Source organism: Copadichromis virginalis, linkage group LG10 (assembly GCF_057382275.1).
Source record: "Copadichromis virginalis isolate Kocher_CV1m ecotype Utaka linkage group LG10, C_Virginalis_male_GT1.1, whole genome shotgun sequence".
NCBI classification, from domain to species: domain Eukaryota; kingdom Metazoa; phylum Chordata; class Actinopteri; order Cichliformes; family Cichlidae; genus Copadichromis; species Copadichromis virginalis.
The window spans coordinates 26,378,544-26,403,381 of record NC_140627.1 but is presented as its reverse complement, the minus strand read 5'-3'; the positions used below and the strand labels follow the sequence as shown (position 1 = coordinate 26,403,381).

Genomic DNA, 24,838 nt, shown 5'->3' with positions numbered 1-24,838 from the left:
CTGACAGCCTAATTGCAGTTTGAGCAGATGTTGACTGTTGAAGGTAATTTGTATATCTTTGCATGCTGTGTTTTCTCCAGTATACAGCTTTCATGTAGCTTGAAAGCCATTTTGATGTAAATATGCTGGCCATTGTTGGATTTAGCACATCCTGGCTGACAGCTTTGGGTGTGCTTCGGAGTTTACTTTGTGCCCTCTAGCGGTCAAACACCTCTCCGTGCAGCTTTGTGGGGGAGAACTGGGACAAAGCCCTGGTGGTTATATGCCTATGTGCATGTGTGTGGGATGAAGTGAGAGAGAGACCTAATTTGTGCGAGAGAGCGGTCTCGTGGGCTCCCTGGGGACTCACGTGGTAATGGGTCAGCTCCATCTTCTACAGTCTTATTGAGGTGGTGAATAGAGAGGTCAGTCTGCAGGAGGCTGTCTGCTGTGGCTCTGGCCAAGGCGGCAGCCAGGGAGCACGGGCAGTTACTGTGGTGAGGAGAGACGACACAGTTAAGAATGGGTCAGAAAGAAAAATCATCTTACATCATCGACTGACAGCATGATCTAGGTTTATTAGGAAATATATTCAAGGATCCACAATACTAACATGCCGGAACAAACAGCATTACTGATGCTTTCTTGGAGCCTTAACACAAACAAGTTTTGGCAGGTATTATTGGCTGGTTTTGGCTCGTCACAGGTGTGGGCATCAGCACAGATACTGCATATCTGATTATAAGTAATAAGAAATGACAGCACACAGATCTCAGAAATATACATCTGTGGTCATTTTTCTGCTTCAGAGCAATCACATTTTTACATAGCAGTAAAATTATTAAAAGTTACATTTTTATAATAAGTCATGCCATTCACTTAACAAGGCAAACCCGCACTCTGGCAGGCTGAAAGATGATCTAAAATTGCAGTTCCTCTAGTCACCACTTGAGGCTGGCTCCAAAAACGAGTCAGTCCCGATAGACTCCCATGTTAATGAACGTGTTTGCAGCCTGGTACAAAAAAGGGTTGGGTCTCTATGCACAGTTTCTTCCTTTATATTAACTGTAAGGTAGGCAATTTATTTTTCATCCATTTTCATCCACACATCCATTTGCATACCGGTGAGGCTTAATCTTGGATATGGCTTTCTTGATTGACATATGTGGTGTAACTGCTAGCTATGTGCTAGGCCTCACCTCTACTATTCGGGTTTTTCAGTCATGGATTATCTTCTAGGCACATGGTGCTGTAGGGTCAATGAATAAGAGCTCAAACACATAAAATCAGTCGGGGCCCATTTAACATACACAAGGCTAATCACCAATTTCACAGCAAACACTTGCCAAAGGGTCAGGGAATACAAATTTTTTTTCTCTAGAAACTAGAGGTTGTATCACGTCCAACATGGTGGACCACTCTTGAGAAATATGACATCACATGAAAAACCTAAACAGAATTTATTACATGAGTGATTCTCAAAGTGTGGGGTACCGCCCCCTAATGGACACTGCTGATGAGCTGTACAAGATATTTCACAATAAACAAAACACCTTTAACTTTACACTTTGTAATTCTGTTTGAAATTAACATTAATACTTAAAATATAGGTATAAAATATAAATCAAATATTAAATACAGAAACCATTTCTAAATAATCACAGTTAAACAAAGCCATGGAATTTAAATTACATGTTTTTAGAGCTAAAAAATTATAAAAAACAAATCACAAATGAGAAATCACTTCATTTTGGTTTGTGTGTGTGTGTGTGTGTGTGTGTGTGCGCGCGCGCGTGCGTGCGTGCGTGTGTGTGTGTGTGTGTGTGTGTGTGTGTGTGTGTGTGTGTGTGTGTGTGTGTGTGTGTGTGCGCGTGTGTGTGTGTGCGTGTGGCTGCAGCATGATTCAATTTGGGCACTCCCTGAATTCTGATATCATGCATGTCATCTGTGGAATGCCCACGTGCGTATTTGCCTTGAAGGATTTAAAAATTTTATAACACAAAGTTCTGCTTAGTGCAGCAGAATATCACAACATCTGGCCACATCTGCACACGCTGGAGGAGGTGTGCCGTTTTCTTAAGGTTAACGAGAGCTGGGGAGGAGGAGGAGAAGGAGTGGGAGGAAGCAGAGGAGGGTCGTTTGAAGGACTGAAGGCTTGCTGTACATGAGTCACCACGATAACTAGGCCACATCCAGATGCAGGTAACCATAGTAACCTAATGTCTGGATAGTCTCCATAGCACTCAAATTAACTTGAAAATATATCTGAACTGAAGTGATGCTAGCTCAATGGCTTTTTAATTAAGGAGCCACAAGCAGTGAAAAACGACTCTCCTGAACTGGACTGATACAATAATCTGATCTGGTCACACCTGAAAATCCTTCAAGCATTCACACAATCTAAAACTTCCGGCAGGTGTGTTGAGAAGCAGTAATGTTGGTTTTAAAGAAAGCAGGGCATGATCGAACAAAGGTTCAAACCAGGAAACAGCACCTGAGGCTGTGCACTTCTCTGGGGGTGATTCATTAAGTGGGACAACAGATGGGAGGCCGCGAGTGTTCAGAGGTTACTGTGCTGAAAGAGAAACTTACAAACTGAAGTATATATGTGTCCAAAAAAATGTCATGCTATATTCTAAACATATTCTAACACCCTATGCTTACATCAACCGAATATACACAGCACACCCAGACTACCAGCTATGTAAGGCTGTAATAAACCAAAGCAATCCTTGTGATTGCTTTGGTTGCTAGCAAGTCGGCATGGTCGCCTTCAGTTTGAATGGATGTCAGTGCCTCGTCTGCAAAAGATAGTGCTCGAGCAGCTGTAGTGAGGCTTTCTCGTCAACGTAAAAGTTGTGCCTTACCAATGCAACCAAACATGTTTCAAAAAGCAATAAGTTAGTGTCTTCCATGACCAAAACAATCACAAGGAGGTTTCGGTGCAGCAAACCACTCACCAACTGGTTGGGGAGTACACATTTCTCCCTAGCAATTAGAGGTGCGAGTGAGTTGCTGACTGGTCTCTATACCTATGATTGAGGACACTGGATTATATTAACCTGAAACCTTATCTTTTGCTAAAGTAGACCAAGTAGTTTTGGTACCTCAGCCAAACTCTGCTGCAACTAAAAACTGACAAAGATCACTGAAAAGTGAAAATATTGAATCAAAGTAGGTCTAAAAAGCACTAACGACACTGTTTCCCAAAGAGTTGAATCATTTTGGGGGGGGGGATGCTGTGCATATGTGTGGGTGAATGGAAATGGCAATAAACTAACCCTTTAATAAATTAAAGATTAAATAAGATGATTAATAAGTTGCTCGGACAGATAAATATGTTTAGTTATCTCAGCAAATTCATCCACTTCTGGATGGAGTGGCCATTCAACTTGCAGTGAACTCAAGAGCATAACAGCTAAGCACTTGAGCTGATCAACCCCAGGACCAAAGACTCTTTGGGAGGCATCTGAAGTGACTGGCTTTGTCTGACAGAAGTGAAACAAAAACAAAAAGTCCAGGGCTGGTTGGTTAACAATGACTTGAACCTTCAAAATAAGAGCGAGGGCACTGTCCACCAGTTAATCCATGGTCCTTCAGATAGATAATTTAAAAAATGTCTTGATGTGGAGAACACTTAACTCAAAGTTTTGTTTTTAGATGTTAGGCAAACCCCAGACTAGTGGGTAAAAAAATCTGTTGCACATCGCTACCACAATGATAACTTGCTGTGGCTGGACATTGTTTGCTATTTAGTTCAGCACGTAGAAAATTGACTAATTCTAATTAGTGCTAAACACAATAGGTTTTGTGTCTGTTTTAGTGCTTAGATTTAAATCTAAAAGCACTTATGGTCAGGTACTTTGTTCAAAACAAAAATATTTCAGCATCACTGGGATTGCCAAAAGCAGTTGCAGAACAACAACAACATCATCTGTACCAGATGTCAGTAGATTTTAGTCTAGACCTCGATCAGCATTTTACAGCTGGGTTGTTCCTACATCTAAAAAATGATGGTGTCCGAAAAGGCATTTTGACCTTTCACCAGAGAAAAATCACCAGCACTATGTTTCTTTTTAATAACCTTTGATTTATTTAAGCTGAAAATATGTTTTTGTTTATAAAATGTCTGCTGTGTAGACTCTTAGCTTTACCTATATCAGCCTTACATATATAATCACTCCCAAAGGCTGATTTTGACCACATCCTGCTTGTGCAATGTGTCATTTTGAACTCTGTTTCTTTGGAGCACAATATATCCATCGTATTTTAACTTCAACAGATATACTGCATAATGTTCCATATTAATTTAAAATGTAGCACTAGGGCAACTGAATACAGATAATCTCTGTTGGACACTTTCAGTACAGTACTCAGTGCACTGCATTTAATTTCCCCCTAATAAATGAGCTGGGTTGGCTGAGTACAACGCAGGGACATATTCTAAAATTAAATACAGTCAGTGTGAAAGGGGCCTCTGTGGCTCATATGTCAAATAGCATGGGTTTAATCAATGAAAACTCAAAGCCAGCGGCAGCCAACCTCAACATTTTTAATTAATTCAGCTGTACTCTTGCTAACAGAGACAGCTAAGTGAGTTAATTTCCATGTACGACTGAAAAGATGTGTGTTTTTACTAGCAAATACCATTAGACGACTCTAACAAAGCGTGGTCTCATCGCAAGACTGACCTCCCAAGCACATCAACAGCATGAGCCATTTTACTCGTACCCATGGCAACATGGTGTCCTTTAAAGTAACAAAGCTTTCTTGCGGGATTAATTATGACAATGCAAATTCACAACCAGAGGAGGTCAGGGTGGATGGGTGGGTCCTAAATACATTTGATTTTAAGTAGACGTAGCTTTATTTAAAGTATTTTAATTCATGGACTCAAATGAGAGCTTCTAGAGTAGCTTTGCACGACTCATAGTTTAAAAAAAGAAAAAAGCACGTCTCCCAGTGGTTCATGGAGCCATGTTTTAGTATTCTGGCCATCGCTGTGGTGTTTTTGTAATAGTGGCTATAAATGAATAAAAATGCTAAGGTATCAGCTGATGCATTCACTGACTGTGCAGGTATGGGGTGTAGATACTTAAACCTGCTGAGTTGGATTGGTGTGAAACAACGCATTAATAAAAGAGTAGAATTTGTCTTGTTGCAAAGGCATTTAGTGCAATTTATCACACAGCAAGCTATTTATTTTTTAGCTAATTTAAAACATAATAAAATCCCAGTGGGTGAGTTTTTTGTTATAAAGGTGCAAAATATCTACTTTTTTGTATGAAGCTGCAGATGTAGTTTTGGACTAACACTCCTCAAGTGGCCACAGCAGCTGCAGTTTTTTGCATTTACTCTGCAGCCACTTTTTTATGATGAGATATTCCCTTGATTATTATTTGTCATCCATCACGTTGGAGCAGTTTATTTATAGATTAGATGAAAACAGTTGCACCTGCGCATAAAGTCTTAATTTACATTTCATGTTGCCAACAAGAAGCTCTAATTTGCTTTTTACATTTGCAGTTACAACCTGCTGTTGCCTCTCCTTTCTTCCTGCTCTCTCAATACTTTACAGTGTTGGAGAAAGAGCCATGCCATGGCAACCACAAAAACTACAAATAACTTCACTGACGATCATCTTTACAGAAATAGTTAAATATGTTGAAAAGGCAATTACTCATTCCCCTCCTGACACTGAGCTGAATATATCCAGTTAGAGTATGACGTATTCCTGTAGCTTCACGACAGACTTGAACCCTCATGAACCTCAGGAACTTTTCAACAAAAGGGAAACTTTATTTGTGTTTTACTGTACTAACACGACAGTCCAGAATCGGTGATATCTTGCAGCAGCTTTAGGATCACAGTCCTGTTTACTTTATAGTTTAACAGGTTCATTCAACCTGTAATTTTTACACAAATTACAGGTTGTATTTCACTGATAATTTATCATCAGAGTGACTCAAATGGAATCACATGCTATGGCCTTTCCAATCACTATATCTCACTTCAATATTTGAGAGACTGGAAGGAGGAAAAAAACAACAACTCTTTGATTGATTACAGCATAAACACCTGGTATATACACTTAGAAAAACAAAACTCATTTATATCAGTCACATGTGCTCAGTGTCACTCTGTCCTCTGTGAAAAGATGGGGCTGCCACCGGTGCAACCTACCAGTTCTGTAGCGAACGCCAGGCCAGCTCCACCCTGATGAAGTCTGATCCTGACAGTTTGGTCAGAAACATGCACAGGAGTATCCACTGGAGGTCATTTGGCAGAGCTCCGTCAGCGCTCCACGTGTTACTCCTTGCACAAAATATCTCATACTGCTGCTGGGTTGAATCCCTTCTAGCTGTCCAGCTCTCCTCGTGTCTCTTGATATCTCCTCCACTCACTGGGAGACATTGCAAACCCTCTCGCATCACCCTGGAGAAGCTGGGCAACGTGTCCAACCTGAATGGCCTACAGGCATCATCTCATGCTACTAACAGTGACAAGGGAACCAGCACAAAGCAAAGAGAGCAACAATGTGTGGCCACCACCTGAGAAAACATTGTCACTTTGGGTTGCACCAAAGCAGCTGAAATGGATTCACAACAGTTTAAGTGGACAGATAAATATCACAGAAGTTTAACTGACCAGATGCTGTAAAAAAGGCTGTAAAAATTCTTTTGAGGTCAAAGGCCAAAAGAGGTAGGCGGTAGGAAGCTGAAGCATATTCAAGGTGACAGGGTGAAACACAGGTGCACAGACGAACCATCAGAAAGCTAACAAGCCTTTAACTTTTGACTTCCACAAACCAAATACGTTCATCCCCAAATCAAGGTGAATGTTTTGGAAAGTTTGAAGAAATTTTCTTGAGAAATCCTGGAAATATCGTGTCCATGAGTTCAGAGCGGAGGAATGGACAGATAACCCAAAAACCTCATGCTTCTGTCCACAACTCACACCACTGAGGAGAAATAAAAAGGCAAAGTAGCTTGAAACTCTTTACTGTGTTTTAAATCTTTTTGGTTTTCATTCAGCATCATATTTCTTTATCTGCCTGACAAAGAAAAAAGTTTTATATTACATGTCCTCCTGTAGAAACCTGTCTTACATTAGGTCCTTGATACTGCTCTCAAACTGGGTCAAGGCCTAGAAACATGACGAAAGGAGTAGTAGACGCCTGCTCCCATAAAGCAGCATCCACTGTAACCTCATGGGTAAACTTCTCCTTGAAAGTGTAGACGCTGTATTGGTGAAATATCTAGTTCTCATTCTTAAAGCGCAGATCAAAGGAAAGAACAACACTGTCTGTCTGCAAAGCCGTAATGTGAATTTAGTCATCTAAGCCTGCTGCCAACATCAGGTCAAAAAATATCCTTGAAAAGGAGGTCTTTGAGTTAGAAATGTTTCTAAAGTGCTCCCAAAATATCACCATCACATCTAACTTTCTGCAGTAGCGGTGGGCTGTTTCACTTTAGTAAATGTCCCACCAAGCACCGAACATTTTCTGGGTTAAATCTGCCTGTCACTGCATTTATTTAGTCACTGACATCGGATTTTGTCCCAATTTAGCCTAAGATCGGCATCTTTTTTTTGGATCACGGAGATACAACCATGAAAACGATGATCATAGCACGTTCAACTAAGTCAGGCAGATATCTCATTAACTTTGAAACCTGGAAGGTTAAAAGCCATCTTTGCAGATTGGTCCCTTTCCACTAAATTTGCCTGAAAAGGTGAAAAAAGAACCACCCTTTCAACCAAATCTCAATGTGGTTTGCGACGTATCCAAAGCTATCTTTTCAGCGACTTTTAGAAGTGGGGTTACTGTTAGAGGAATGGATCCAATGAATCCAGTACAAATATTTTTATTGTTTTTATACTTGCTGTGGTTTGTTTAGCGTGTAGGTTTTAGCAGTTAATTTTGCTCTCTGTTTTATGTTGCATGCTTTTAATTTTCACAATTTCATTGCACGGCTTATTTCATTTAGTTTTACCTCCTACCTGAGCCCTCACCTGATTAGCCACTAACTCAGTCTTTTGCTTTTATCACTTTTTACTCTGCAGAATTTTATTAGGTTTTTTTTTTTGCCTTGCATGGCAATGTTGAATTTTGTTAATATCATTTTATCCTTTTCCTATGAATAAATGCCTTTTTAGCTGTTATTCTTTGACTCTGTTGACCCCCATGTTGCTTTCTCTTGGCTGCTCTCCACCAAACATAAAAAAGAACCGCCTTCCCCCCTTTCTTTTACACAGTCAGCTCCCATTAGAGACATAATAATGTGTTTGTTGAAAACATGAGGTGGGGAGGGGGGGGGCTCTTATCTGGTACTGAGTCACTTCCAAGGTATTTTCATGATCACACGGGCATTTAGCGACAAGAATATGTTTTTTGTCTCCCTCCAGGGCAAAACCAGCAAACTCATCCAGTATTTCCACAAACTGTGCCCAGGTCTGTGTTATAACAGCTCCTCTGTTCTGCTTTTTGCTTTCAAAGCTGCGTAAACATACAGCATACTCCATTACTGGTTTAAACAAAAAATTATCTCTTTAAGGTTTTTAAAGGAGATTTTAATGGACATAAAGAAAAAAAAACAAGGTTAGGATTGTTTTCCTTTCTGTTTGTGATTTATTCTTCCACGCTCTTTGAAGTAATTAATATTCAAAGGGACTGCACACTGTGTGGGTTTTCTCACACAGTGTGGTGAATCCAAATTAGCCGTAGGTGTGGATGTGCATGGTTGTCTGTCCGGGATGAATGACGCCTCTTGCTCAGTGTCAGCTGAGGGTAGGCAACTGTCTGCAAGATAGAGCAGGAAAAGCTAATTGATGGATGGTTGATTATTAATCAAGGTGTCAGAACCTGGCTGAAAACACTGTTAATGCAGTAAAGCAGAGAGATGTGCTTTTACTTTAGTAACTCTTCTTGATTGCTTTCCACTGTTTAATTATGCATCTAGTAATTTTTAGGTAAAATAAAGACAGACAGAGAAGAGGGTGGACACCAGGAAATTAGACAGTATGGGACTGTCCCTATTTGGGCTTCTCCATCACCAGCATCCTCTCCTCCATGTTTCCATTCATAGAAACCCATATTTTCCCCTCCCTCTCTCTCCCCTCTACTCCCCTCTCTCCTCCCTCACTCTCGGTGGTTGTGGAATTCTCTCCCACTGTCTCTTCGCTGCACGGACTCCATTGATTGTTTTAAGAAACAGCTGAAGACATTTTTATTTAGAAAAGCATTTGATTAATTTCTTCTTATGCTGTTTTTATAGTTTTATTGTCTTACATTGTTTTATTTACTGTTATATTGTTTTACATTCCCATTTTCTGTGTTGTAAAGCACTTTGTGATTTTTATCTGTGAAAAGCGCTATATAAATAAATTTTACTTACTTACTTACTTACTCGGCTGGCTGTTGGGGGTGGATGCTGAGCTGAGGAGCTCTGATTGGCTGCAGGTCACACAGGAGAAGACGTGACGCACCAATGACAGTTCCCTGTGGCTCATGCATCACAGTGAGGTCATGTGGAGCGGAGGAGGATTAAAGCAGGGCTTAATCTCAGTTCACACCATCACACTGCAGCGGCACGACTGACTACATGTTACTCGACCTGCGCCGGTTCAGCCGGGCTAAAAAAATGCTTCTTTAAAATCAATCTGCAGGCACTGCTCTGCCCTAGTTTACATATCCTTCCTTCTCATTATTCTTATGTTATCTTATGTTTTTTCAGTGTGAATCTCTGAAAATTGAAAGGAACAAATACATAGATAAAATCATCCAACACAATTGGAGCAGAGTAATACTGAGAAAGAAGGCTGGCGCTTTGGATTAGAGTGCCTTGACTGGTGTTTGTGGTACTGAGCTTGCCACTTTACTGGTGACCTCGAGACTTTGTAAAGGACAAACTGGTTTCTTGAGGAAGAAGAACTGCAGTTTTATTACAGCTTTAATATGTGTGTGATTTTCAGTGGATACTTGGTTACTTTAGAAAAGAGCAAGGACATCCTGGACTGATTTTATTTGTCCAAGTAAATAAAGCTGCAGGTTTGGGAAGCTGAGGGTAAAAGAAATAATATTTGGAAGCAGTAGTTAAAAGCTAAAAGCCTGAGACTGCCCAGCAAACAGAATCCACCTAGTAAATGTACTGAAAGCATTCTGAAGCTCTCAAAAGTGCTAAAATTTCTTCATGAGTCATATGTCTGTGAAGGTTCTCAGTCATCCAGGTGATCGTAGTCTAAGGAGTTTGGAAAGAAAAGCGTCTGGGCTTCTTTAAGCAAGTCTTCAAGCAACTTAAAGAAGTCCAGACGCTTCCTTTTCCAAGCTCCTTAGACTTCATACGGGCTATTCAAAATTAACTCTATTCATAATGATATAAAAAAAAGAAAAAAATCCTAGTAATAAAGGCAAATATACTGGAGACTATTTGTTGTATTTCCTTTAAAAATGACTTTGGCTGTTGCTGACTGGATTTCCCCTCTAACCCTTTCATCTTGCTGTTGCTGGACTGTGATTAGAAATGAGTAAAAGATTTGCAGCTGGTATGGCGGTATGCTTGAGTCAAAGGTGATTACTGGCTTCCCCCCGTGGTCCTTAACTCAGTCTGTGGTTGCTTTTGTTCTCTCATGTGGTCTCTGCTGCGGCTGTGTTTAGCTACAGTCGTGCAGGGAGCTCTGACAGGCTGCTCGCAGTGATAAAACTGGAGAGCTCTGGGTGGATGTGTTAGCAGATGACTCATGCATGCAGCCATGTTTTTTCTCTTTCTTTTTTTTTCTACCAATGCTTTCTACAAGCTTTTTCTTAGCCCCGCAGCGGAGCAACAAGGTTGTTTCCATAGCAACACGGAAGCAAGTGACTGACAGTCGGTGGTGTCAGTCGTCCTGCTGCCAAGCCCACAGAACAAGCTCCCACTTCATTATTCTAAATATTGAACCTTTTCTGTGCCAAGTGGAGGTGAGAGTGGAAATCCACGGGAACTCACTGGGCTCCATCGATATGTTCTGGTTTGGCCGCCGGTCCCTTGTAGCAGGCATCCCTCATATTAAACCTGGAAGACGGCAGAGCCTTTTCTAGCAACAGAGAGAAAATCCTCAGGCTATTCCCAGCCTTACATTTCCAAAGGAAATGTTGAATTAGCCCATCCCTAACAACTACTGTTATGTGAACACAGTATTCTCAAGAGGACCTGATAGGATTACATAACACAAAGTGTGCCAGGAAGCCTTAAATCGTGGCATTTTAGTACTGCTTCTCCCTTAAGATGGCTTTCAAATGACTTTGATGAATTAATTTGTCTCCTCAGTCCACACTCACCATGTGGTGCTTTAGTCAGTTACTGGGGCCTTCTGGCATTTGATGGCGAGTAGCAGGAATCCACTGATGCCTCTTCTGAATGCTCCAATATCAAATAATTCGCTTTCATTACATCTTTTTCTGCTAAATCAAGGGTAAAGCTTGGCGTTTTATATTTTTCCATTCAGGATTTTTTCATGTTTTAAAATAACACCATGTCGTAGTCTTAATATGTGTTATTAAGCAAAAAAACAAGCAAACAAACAACATAATAAATAAATAAATCACCCCTTTTGTTCTTCTAATTTACCTATATAAATAAAGCTGCCAAAATATAATAACCCAACATGCATGTACAAGTTAAGCACTGTATAATCACTTGGTAATAAACACTTAACAGTAATTACTGTTTTTGTTCCTCTTTAAAGGATAAAGCTTGTGCATTTCCGCATTATCGACAAATCCTATTAAAAAGCCATCTTGCTCTCGTAAATCTTTAAAAATGGGTCAGACATGTTATAGTTTCATTTTTATCAAACTGCTGCATGATTCCCTAAAACAACCACAAAGCACTTTAGTTTTTAGCAGACGTTAACAAACAGATTAAATCGTTCTTTTGTTGTGGACTACATTCAGCCGTGAATTAAGGGACATTTGGTGCTGTGGCTGCAAAGCAAAGGATGGATACAATGAGGTTGGATATATGCAATTTCCTTCATGTAAGCAGGCATTTAAATATAAAATAGAATGTGTGGTGAGAGCATGCACACCTCCAGGATACTACTGCAGGTGATACGAAGTCTTTCCACAGTTTTCCATTCTGTAGTTAGAGTAAACAGAGCTGAGGAAATATCGACGCTTGAATTGGTTTTAGAGGAGCTTTCATGGTTGCAATGATCATGTATTGACTAAAATGTTGGAAATTTTTTGGTTCAAATTAAAAGAAACCAAGTCAGGAAACAATCAAGGTGCAGCAGCCTCCTGTTTTAAAATGAAACCTGTGGTGAGGCTATCCATCCAACCTTTCCTACTCTCTTTGTGACTCTAACAGATAAGATAAGATTACTCCAAAAGTTGGGAAATTCCTCGAATACAGCTGCCAAAGCCTGAAAAATAACCTTAAGAAATAATAATAATAACATTAAAAAAAAGACAAAAAGTTAAGAGGTCAAAAAAACTAAACACTAATAGCCAATAAGTAGCTTAATAAGTAAAATCTAAACATTATAAATGGAGGCGCTGTCTGTATTTGTCCTTGTGGAAGCAGAAAGTTTCTCTGCTGCCTGCACAGTAATTGGTTTAGAGGGTGGTCTGGATTCATTAATTACCTACAGTCATTCACCGCAGACATTGGGACGACCTCTGCGTCAGCTGGTGAAGAAGCTTTTAAATGGCTCTATATAGCATTAGCATGACTTTGATCTTTAGATCAATCTACTCACTATAAAGGAAGGTCAAAGGTCAAATCTGATATGATATTTGAAATCATATATGATACTTTCTATATGTTGAAAATATACACCACAAGTATCATAGTTTCTAAGTTATACAACTTTTTGTCCATTTTATGACCAATAAATCATTAAGCTGATCTTCAAGACTTTGGTGGATTTCAGGCAAATTTTAGTGGGTTTTTAACACGGCCACACTCCTACAAGGTTTTACCAGAATTCATTCAATTTTTTTTGAACTGTTGTGTTTATTTGCAGATAGAATGACGTGCACGCTAAGGAGGTTCAAAACAACAATGTGCAGCACTATTGTAATTTTGGACACAAACAAAGCTGGAAAGCTGAATACCAGAAATGTCTGGAGGATTACTGACAATGCATTAGCTGGTATATAATGATCTACTACCTCATGGCTAGCTCATAGACAATGTAAAGTTGAATGTAGCTACAGCAATAAGTATTTTAACTGTCGCCATCTGACCGTAAAACTAATCAGGACCCGAAATCCATTTCCAACCACAGGTATGCCCCCCTGCTGGCCTTTAAAAACGCTGCAGATTTAAAGCATTTCCATGTTGGCTTCGCTTTTCAGACCTGGAAGCTACGTCCATCATATTTGTGTCAGCCAGGAGATGGGACATCAGTACCCCATCTCCACCTCCTGGAAACCAGTCTGTGGCCTCCAGTTACAAATTACATCGCCAGGGAAACATGGCAGCGGCGATTTACTGCAATATTTTGGCTTCACTCTTAATAATTATAACAAAACTAAAGTAATAATATGCACTAGAAGCAGCAGCATTTGTAATTAATGATAAAAACCTAGATGTTGTGTAACAGCACCATATCTGATAACACAGTGACACTATGAGCCTCAGCTACAGCGACTCTTTGTGCGTGGCGGTGAAACAGAGGTGGTTCTGTGCAGATGTGTTGCCCATCCACAGTCAACCTGAGCAGTGTGATCTGCCATCGGCTCTCATCAAGCTGCAGTCAAGAAGAAAGTGTGCTGTGTTTGGCCCTTTCAGCAGCTCTACCTCATAACCTGCGTGCCCCTCCGGGTGTTTTCAGAGCTCTGCTGATGTAACATGGTGTGCCTCAAACAGAGTGGAAATGATGGACCAACTGTGACTGCAGACGTCACACAGTGGTGCCGCACGCACTCGCAGTGGCATGTTCCACTTACGATGAATTGCACAATGTTGGCTGCAGAGAGGCGTGTCTAATCTGTCATAAAATTAGAAAACCCTTCAGAGCCGCAGAATTCGTACAACCGCCTACGGTACATCTGGGACTGCTGTGTAGGCAGCGGCTCTACTACTTCAACAAGACATGGCAGTAAGTGGAGACTTAAAGGTGACACACTCTGAGGAAAATGAGCCGTACAGCTCTGCATGTGTCATGTCGTTGAAGTGGTTGTGTGTCTGTAGTAGCTGAGTGTAGTCAGTTTTCAGATAAGCCTCGAGCCTGTGCTCAGCCTCTGCAGAAAGACTGGGGAACTTACATGTAATTCCCTGTGAGGTTTTTGAGCAAGCCCAGCGCTGCGCTGCACAAAGCCTTAAGGCAGCATTATGTAATCCACCAGCTGGATCGTTGGTGGGTTGGTGAGAGCCTACAGGGAAGCCACATCATGTCCTGACCTCGAGTATCCTTTAATTGATCCGCTTTCTCATAAACAATAGTGACATCTGAGACAAGGGAGTGATCAAGCATATTTTGAGCTGGCAGATATTTCAGCCTCTGCTCTGCATTCAAATCACAAAACAGAGACAGACCTGCAGTTTATTTGATTTAGTTGCTGTAGTGGTGCTGTAGCTTAAATGCACAGATGGATGGCTGGGCTGTAGTTTCGGGAAAACATACTTCTCTTTCTTGAGATGAGAACATCGATACCACTTTGTGGTGTCTCTGCCCTAAATACTGCCCGGACATTGGATTCGTTTAGCATAAAGACTGGAGGCCAACAGCTGGTCTGGCCCTCCAAAAACACACCTAACGACCCCTCTAGAGCTCACTAAGTATAATGAGAAGCGATGGAGCTGAAAGTTGCAGGCTGTGGGAGGGGTTTTCCATCTCAAATCCCGTAACAAACATCCTCAGTTACTTAACACAGAAAAACAAGCCCTTCACAAATACATTAATAACCCTAAACAACTGCCAGCTTTTAACATGTTAGCTGATGTTCTACGTTTGCGCATCAGTTTGGCATGGTGAGAGCATTATTTAAACATCAGCGATCACAGCGATCCAAGAGTTTAAAGCAGCTAAGGTTTATTTGTACATATTTGGCTCTAATTATTTGAAGAATGTAGCAGAACATGAGGAAAAGTGGAATATGTCCCATTTCAACATGCTGTGCACATGGGGGAAATAATTATTTGATCATCTGTTGAATTTGTAAGTTTGCGCACTTACATTGAAATGAAAAGTCACACGTTTTTTATGGTAATTTCATTTTAATGGAGAAAGACAGAATATCAACCAAAAGTCCAGAAAAAAATTACATAAAAGTTAAGTATTTGCTATCCTACAACCCACCCAGAATTCTGGTTATGTGCATAGCTGTCCAAGGAATCAATTTCTTCCGTTCCACCACCCTAAGCGAGACCAAAGAGCTTTTAAAGGATGTCAGGGATAAGATTGTAGACCTGCACAAGGCTAGAGTGGACTACAAGAGCATCAGCAAGAAGCTCAGTGACAAGGTGACTACTGTTGCTGTGATTATTCAGAAAAGTAAGAAATAGAAAATGACAATCAGTCACCTTCGGGCTGGAGCTCCATGCAGAGAGGACCGAAAGTGATGTTAAGGTGCTGCAATCTGTGAGGTGCACTCCAACCAGAGCCTACAGCAGGCGAGGGTGTGATTCATACCTCTCTACCAAATTCACTGAGGCTGCCAAGCAGAAAAATTGCTCTTGAATATTTTTTAATCATCCTCTTAAGTTGTTGTAAGATAATCATTGTTGTTTTTACTGGGTTTTTTTTTTTAGATTTATTGACAATATAACATCATATCAGCACTGCTGCTCACCTCTAGAATATTTTTTTTCTCTTTAACTAAGTGATTTATGTTGATATAGTTGAAAAAAGAGACTCAGATACTGACTTTAAGGCTGTCCAAAGGGAAGCGAATAGTGCAAAATGAAGTGTCCCTTCAAGCCTGAGTGTGTGGACGATCATATCTCGTACATCTGTTTTTTTAAAACACATTTTTAAATCGCTCAGAGGATGACATGCTGGTGATTTGGAAGAGTTCCCTGCATACTGATGTGGCTCAGAAAACAGCTGTGAAACCTCTCACTTATAAATCCAGCCTCGACCAGGCGTGACAAAATTTAAATTCAAATTTTCCTTGTATTTTATCATTTCGTTATTGTGAGCTTTCATCCGTTAAACGTTGTGTCGTCACCACAAGCCCTCGTGCATGTTTGATGACTTAAATTGTATTAAAGGCCACAAAAAGAGCAGCGACCTTTACTCTGAAGCTGAAACTCTGATTCATTTCATTAGCCGCGGATGTTCCCAGTCTGCAGGGAGACTCAATCCTCGTGTATTTGGTGACCTCCCCTGACATTTTCTGTGGTATAAATGAGGCTAAAATTTCAAGCTGAAGACAATTTCAAACTCGCTTATCTCTTGCGACACACCTTGAAACATCGAAATCTAATCTTTTCCAAAATCACTATTCTGGATTTTAAGATGTGCTTCTTAGTCACCGAAGCCAAATCTCAATATTTAAAAACTGGTTCCCAATTGTCAAAGTGTGCAATCATCCATCCATCCAACTTGAGCTGGAGCCTATCCCAGCAGTTATGGGGCAAAATGATAACCTATTAGACCTAGCCTGCTAATAGAATGAGGCTTTAATGGTATTATCCATGTACAGTTATAAATGAACTGTTCATTTACTATAATGATTTAATCTATAAACAAAACTAATTTCAAAGGAAACCCCAGTCTGATTGCACAGCTGCTGGATAATGACACATCAGAGGCCAATCTACCTTAAGAAAACAAATATCAACAGCCTCAAGTCTGAGTGTGTCATCTGTCGGGGAAGCCGGCTAACGGTATGGTGCAATAAACCAAACATGCCTTCAAAGAGAAGCTAGGCCTATTTCTACAGACTAATTTAAACCAGAGGCAGCAAGACAGCCCAATGAGGCACCAGAGGCAAGTTTATTGTAGCGGGGTAACACACTTGCATAAAAAACGTCATGCTAGGGCTGGATGAGGGAAATGAGCCATCACAGATACAGTCTAATGGCATGTGAGATGACATATAGAGGCTATCCCTCACAGACATGAACAGATTTTGTGGTTTCCCCATTTAGCGTGCTTTGGGCAGAAGAAAGATTAAAACTGCTGTTTAAAGAATCACCAAATAAAAAAACAAATGTTTGCACGTTTTAGGTTTCACATTTTTGGGCATTTAGGACTGGTAAAATAAGACATTTGACTTTAGAGAATTTATTGAGAGCATTTTTCAGTGTTTTGCAACATTTCAAGATTTCTGCAAACTCACTGCTAACTAGGACTTGATTTAGTGACATTTAAAGTCACCGTGGCTTTCTTCTGTCACTGCCCATCAGTTTTTATTTGTACAAACATTAAATTCACAACCTCAGTTATCTCTGTATGACCCTGCATTAGCATACAGAAAAAAGCCTGATATCGATTCAATTCCAGGAACAATAACTGCACTTGTGCCGTTTGTTTCTGCAGGTGCTCGTTCAGATTCAGATAAAACAATGTCGGTTTGTGCACGGCTGCTTTGGGGGCATTCGTTCAGCAGCTTTCAGGCACATTTTTCAAGGTCAGACAGGCAGGGATTCTGGACTATAGCATGAGATGAACTGCTTTGCATTCAGTTCGTCTGCCACAGACATATGACTCATCATTTGAATTATGGGCACCTTGTGTGAACAAAGATGCCCAGCACTTTCAAGCAGCAGCAGCAGGCTGGAAGAGCTTCTGCAAAAGCATCCATAATGCTGCAAAAGGAAAAAGGAGGACACTGCACACTTTTGAAGGTCATTGCACTTCCAAAAATGGGGCCTCTCCAGAGCTGAAATTAATTAAGGCGCCTGTTTTAGAGACATCAATGTGAGCCACTGCTGGAAAGACTCTCCATTCTTTACAGCCCAGTATGAGTCACAAACCGTGAACCTGCCACGCTGTAAAACTGGACTGTAAGTAAATGCTCCTCCGTTAACCTGAAGCTCATCTTCTTTTAAGAAAAGCAATGAAAATATCTTCAGAAATTTCTGCAGCTTCACATAAAAGATTTCTATTTTTAAGCATTCAAACCAACACGGCTCCAACTTTTAGTTGTCCTCTTGTAAATGTCAGTAAAAAGTGTTTCTTTTTGAAATACCAAACACATTAGAACAGAAATGTCTCACTGAGTTCTTTTCAAAGAAGAAACTTATGTTGCATCTCTCACACAAAAAGGGAAAGTGCTTTTCACACAGTAAGAAGCTCCAGTTGATTAACTTGATGCTTAAAAATATCAGAAAACAATTTTGTGAAGAACATGGTAATAATCAAATAATCTAATTGTTTTTTTGATATTTTCAGAAGCCAAAAAGCTTAAGGATACTGAATATATTAGTTTAATTTTGAAACAAAAAAAACTTATTTTCTTTTACATTTTTTGAAGGTGTGGTTAGAGATGTTTGCTTAAAAGCCTGACACGGCAAGATCATTTATCTGGACATATGAAATTTTAAATGTATGCTGTGAACTCTTCACCAAGTCTCTGATGTTTTGTTTCATATCTGGAGAACACGAGGAAAAACAATGCAGGATGTTAGAAATGTTGCTGACTCGTGTGCGATCAAAGATATCACAATGTGACAAATATCAAGATTAGCTTTGTTTGCTTCCATTAAAAAGAAAAAAAACCCTCCACAGGCCACATTTGGAGGAGGTCAGGACGCTGCTGCGATTAGATCTCGCCACATGTAAATGCAGCGTGACCACGATCTAAATACAAAAATCCACCTATCAGGTAGAAAGGTCACCCAACAGGGCCTCTTTCCGCTAACTCACACAAGCCCAACGAAAAGCAATAAGTAGCATTATCTAGGTACATTATGTTTGTCTGAAAGAGGGCTACTGATGGAACTACACAATGAAAAAGTAAAATGATAAGTGTAAGGCTTTAAAAGATGAAAGTTCAGGAAGAATGGTTCAAAACTCATCTCCTTGTCTCGTAAGAAGCTAGAGGAAATGCATGATGGAGGTTGTTGTGGTTAAAGGAGTTTTTAAGAGGTAGTTAATTTTAAAAAAAATCCATGAGGTGGCAAAAAATCATTTTAAGTGAACTTAAATTGGACACATTACCTTAATAATAACTATATCTGCTTCAACAACACCTTGAAGGCCCAGTTTAAGGCAGGGGAAATGCAGCAGTTCACTTACTTTTTCAGGTAAGTGATCATTAGGATCATTAGAAGTGTTTGCTTTAGTGAGACTGTGTTCACAGGAGTAAAAAGAAGCTCAATAATTGGGTCACAGAATGACTGCGAAGCTATTCCCAGTACAGGCAGTTAAACTACATACACAGAGGAAGGCAAATACTAAATAGAAATGAAGGCCCCAGTAAGTCCTTGTCCTCTAAAATGACTGGATCCTGTGCACGAGAAACGAAAGCAAAATGAACAGGTTTGCTCCAAATGTCTCACTGATGTGTTCAGATAAGGATGATGAAAACAATCCAATGCTGTTTATTCAAATTTTATATTTAGAGCTGCCATTAACTAACTCCACTTCCTATTAGCCCTAGAAGGCTAAACGTTACAGCTCGGCAGACGAGGGGAAGGGCAGAAGGACAGAGAGGGTAGTGTTTTTTTAGCTGAAATAAAAATGAGAGAGCATCTTAAAAAAAGAGGAAGAGAAGTTTGGTGATGTACACAAATCTCTGAGATGATACACAAAACCACAGATGTGCTGAATGTGTCCCTTAAAGCAGAAGAACTTCTTAAATGAAACACTTTGTGTGTTTGTGAAGAAGACTGGCTTTGTAGCACATGACAGCCAGACTCCGGTTCCTGTCTGCGTGCAGTTTGCATGTCCTTTCCATATTTGCATGTTTTGCCTCTGCGTGCTCTGCTTTCCTCCCACAGCTTCGGTCAACCGGACACTCACGCTCATGACTGTGTGGCCTGTGCTGGTTTCCCTCCCCAGTCCTCCCGGGTCATGTCACATAAATCCATAACTAACTATGCATTCATAAAGAGGAACTCCATTTACTTCTCACAGACAGGAATGACTACTATGTTTGATGTGAGCCCAGACAGGCTTACCATTATCATTAGCATCACCGGTTACTCTTAATATTAGAAAATAAAGAGGGGTTTAACCTCAAAACAATTACTCAGACTTTGTAGTTTCTCTATAGAAGGGATGTGCATGATTTCCAGATACTGAGATAGTCAGAAATCAAATGGTTTATGCAAATACACGTTGCATTAAACCTATATAAGAATAAAAGGCATGACCAGCAGACTCAAACAGAGCTTCTTCCCATGGGCCACCAGGCTACACAGTAACCACAATAAACTTTAAGCAGTCACTGAACATTGCCGACCCCTATGCAAAACCTTATTTATTTAGTGTTTTTATTTATGTTAGAATAAAAATTGTTTCTTGCTCTTTTATTCTAATAGCACAGCTCATCTGAACGCAGCGATTTGAGTGGAACGAATGTTTCAAATTCACATACATGCTCTGACTACACTTGTGTGACACGCCAAGAAACAGACAGATGATGCCTGGAAAATGCTGCCATTAGTTTCCCAGCTGACATCTGGAACTCAGATGAGTCCACACAAATGTGTTACTAACAGCTTAAAAGAGAGGAAGGAGAAATGTTATCGCATGTGTACGTGCAAGAGTCGGAAACGGGTGTGAAAAAGTTGCCACCATGAGGCATCCCTGCTGCCTCATGGTGGTGCTGGATGTGTGATGCTGCCTAAATCAAATACTGCAGGTTCAACAATTGCCAGTAGTGGTTGAGGGCAGTAACTGAGGCTGCCCTCTGTGGTAATCCCAGCGAGACTCTCTGATTAAAGGATTATTTCTGAAACTAATTTCAAAGGCTGGGATAGACCAGAGCAGCGCTTGGAGGAAAAAGAGTGGGAGGAATGAGAGAATGAGGATGGGGATGCATGCGAAACAGCCCTTAAACGTGTCGAAGAAGAGCACCGATAACTCTCTAAAAGCTTCCAGCACTGTCTTTCATTGGTATACATTACCAGGCTGGTGTTTTTCTAAGGCAGGATGCCTCAGACTAACAGAAAAACCCCTTTAAGGACAGAGGGAGGCTCTCACAGCCTAAAAAACACATCTTTAGTTTTTAGAGCTGCTCTAGAAAGCCATACAGTTACTTCCCAGAAGCCTCGATGGATATACATCTCCAGGGGGATCAACTCTCCCGGCATCATATTGCTCTGATTAAACAGAGAGAAGCCAGCAGACAGACAGATGGTAGCATGAAAAAGTAGGACTTCAAACATTCCAGGCAAATGCACTTTCTGTGCTCGGGCAGATCTTGAGTTTTCCTTTAAAGCTCATGATAACGACTTTTGATGGTGAGCGGCGGCTTTCACACAAGCGGCGAACGCGCCTGATGTTGTTTTATAGTGTGTGTGCGGTGAGGAAGATATCCGCTGTCTTTGAAACTAGTTCAGCTCAAAAGGAGGTCACTTCATTCTGAGACAGTGCAAGTGGGACTTTGGTGGATGTTCTGATTTGTCTGCTGCAAAGTGACAAAACCAACTAACATTTGCTCACTGTCAGTAAAATCCACTTTGAGCTCTGGACCGCAGCCTTGTTTTCTGGATCATTGCTATGGTAATACACACAATACATTCCCTCTGTGACTTTGCAGTACCGTTGCTGTTGACACATCTTCTCGGGCTCTCTGACCTTTATGATGTTCTAATTAAAGCAGAAAGAAGAACGTATTGTCAGCTGTGCTCGACAGCCTGTGCAATGAATACAGCTTCATTCTGCTCTCTGAAGGTGAATGGGCTTCTTTTATTAACAGAACGCCTTGGGTTGCTCCACTATGAAAACCAAGGTCCTCCTACAATGTGAGGAATCTTTGTTGCATGTCTCCACTCGATTTCTGTCATGTTTCTACTGTCAACCTCTCGACTGATTCCCAGCCCCCTCTGCGCACTGTAGGAGTGATTGGCACTTCACAGGTTCTCTGTGTCACCAGCATAAAACTGCTGGTCCACTTTCACTATTGTACATGTTGTGTGTCAGGTAGAATATCAGCAAGGTGGAGAAAAGTTACAGTGCTGTTAAAGTATTACTGATCTCTTATTTTTGCATTGTGGCGTGGGTGGTCTCTGGCCAGCTGCAGAGGAGGGGTGACGCAGTGAGCTCCCGGGGCGGCGCAGGGGCGGGGTGAACAGGTGTGCTGGGGATCTGTCAGTGATTGTCTCTCTTTATATGTTGACAGTGACAGTCACTGACAGATCCCCAGCACACCTGTTCACCCCGCCCCTGCGCCGCCCCGGGAGCTCACTGCGTCACCCCTCCTCTGCAGCTGGCCAGAGACCACACCCACGCCACATGCATATTTGTCACACGTTTCAGCTTTAATATTAGACAAAATATCATTTTAAAATTATGATTTCATTTATTAAGGGTGAAAACGTTACTGGTTGTGCCCTACCCTATCATGTGACCTTTTGAGGTCACCTGATGGAAGCTTAAGGTCTCTGAGAAGGCATCTCGAGACGGCATTGTAAGTGGCTGAGTTGGTGTCAGCCACCACCTCTGTTCAATGATGGTCGTTCACCTTTGGGATGGACATAGAAGTCCAGTCGCCTTCTTTTTAAGCTCTTATGACGACTTGTGTTTCAGATCAGATAACCCAAGTGAGCTTGAACTTCAGGGCATAAACTGATGGCCTTCAGCATTTTCTGGTAGAGAGGATCCATCAGTCATGGCAAGTCATCCAGGTCGTGAGGAAGCTAAGCAGTCCCAGACCATCATACTACCACCACCATGCTTGACTGTGGGTAACATGTTCTTATGGTGCAATGTTGTGTTTACTGGGACTCAAACCTTCAAGAAGCACAGTACGATGGCACTAACCCGACAGGCTTAATGAAACTATATGTATAGTTTCCCCAGTGGGGTTGAATTTTCTTGCTTTAACTCCTCCACCTGGATAAGTACGTTCGGATGGTGGCAGCAGGTGTCCCGACATTGGTGACTGCTAGGCAGAGATGAGCAGTAACGTGTGTAGAAAATAGGTTTAAATGTTTAAAAAAAATTCTTCAAGTCAGAGAATGTTGCATATAATTTAATTTTTGCGTGATGCATAAAGTTAAAAGATTAAAACTAATAAAACAAGTTTTAAAAAAGAGACTTTTCCATTTGATTACATTTTGTATGATAGATTATGCAGAAAAAGTAGAATTGGGCTGAAAGATCTATCGTTTTATCACCTATTCAGGCTGTAAATCGTGTTTTTAAAAAAGTAACTAAGTAATTAATTACTTTTGAAAATAAGTAATCAGTAAAGTAACCGGATTACTTTTGGGGGAAGTAATCAGTAATTAGTTACTGATTACTTTTTTCAAGTAACTTGACCAACACTGCTGCTAGGCCTCATCCACTACTCTGACTAATTTAACTAAATCTCTTTGGTGTGTTTGCACTGTTGGAGATTTTTCAATGGATTGTAAGACTAATGTTATTTCTTTCTGTGCAGTACACACCATCCAAAAAAGTTGCACTTTCATTTTGGTGGATGAAGTTCGAGTGTTTTATCAGTCCATTATATAGGCCCAATTTGCCAACACGTGTGTCTGTGCCATAAAAGATGGACATAGCTTCCGGGTGTGAAAGAAACAAACAAAAATGAAATAGTAGCAGCCAAAGCGCCAACAGTGAAGCTTAGAAATGGTTAATGTCACTGTGGATACATACAACAGGATTCTGCCTTGGAGGCAGATGGTAGCTTAGCACCATTGGCTTCTCAGCCAAGTGCATACACCAAATGTCTAAACCTGCAGTTCCTCTCATGCTTAGCAGGATTACTGTTGCAACAACACATCATCAGGCGGGTAAAATGAACCCGTCTCAGGTCTAAACCTGGGTCACTTTCTCTGCTATTGAGTAAACAATGCAAAGTTTGGTGAATTCTGCTTCACAGCCAAAACAGAAATCAACCCACTGAGTTGCTATGAGCGCTTAGACACCACAAGTCAGTTACCTCGGTGGGATCTTGTCTGACAGCTCCTGCTTAGAAATCAATAAGTCAAGACGATCATAAGGGCCCATGTTCACAGTCTGTATTCATACTAAAAAATTAAGATGAAGTAAGCTTTTGTCCTTCTTCTCTGCAGGAAGTGTTACATTCCTAATATAAACTATTCTTTAAAGAGCACCGACTGGTTTTGGAATTAGATTTCATTACTTCACAATATGTTCTTAGTGGATTACTTTTCCTTTTATTAAAACTGCTCCTTGTTAACTAAAATCACATCATGTTGCCGCTTAGATTCAACTTAATTATGTTTGGATTACATTCACATTGGGTCTCTCTTGTTAAGACATTTATTTATCGTCACAACAAAATGATAAATAATAAAACATTTCAAACTGTGCTCAGGAGAGACATCAGAGACAATTAATGTGAGGTAGGCTGCGCCAAGTGGAGAGAGATTGTTCATATGAGACAAGACAATCCCCTGCGTGCTCATAAAACCACAGAGTGTGTCTTCTTTCATTAAACTCCACAGAAGTGTTCACATGAAAAACTGTGTGTGTTCGCATTACGAGCACAAAGACTTGACCTTAAGAAAAAGCAGAGGACACACACACACACACACACACACACACACACACACACACACACACACACACACACACACACACACACACACACAGTAGATGTTTGGGCCTAAAAAAACAAAACAAAAAAAACATGTCCAACTGCTCCAGATAGGATTAAAATCATTTGATAGCACATAATATTACACCATTTCATCTCCCACTAGGAAATAAATTTTGTATCCCAGGATAAGATCCTGATATTTAATCAGCATCAGCTTTGTACAGAATGTTTTCATTTGTTATCAGT

The 24,838-nt window shown here is 40.6% G+C and overlaps 1 protein-coding gene across 3 annotated transcripts in view; it reads right to left on the bottom strand.

Annotated features, from left to right (window-relative positions):
* ppm1e (protein phosphatase, Mg2+/Mn2+ dependent, 1E) overlaps positions 1–24,838 on the bottom strand; it is a 59,396-nt gene that overhangs the window by 17,397 nt on the left and 17,161 nt on the right. For all 3 annotated transcript variants that reach the window (XM_085470876.1, XM_085470877.1, XM_085470878.1), the window contains exon 3: positions 350–471. In XM_085470876.1, coding sequence (XP_085327002.1) covers positions 350–471 — 122 coding nt within the window. The remainder of the gene's footprint in view (positions 1–349; positions 472–24,838) is intronic.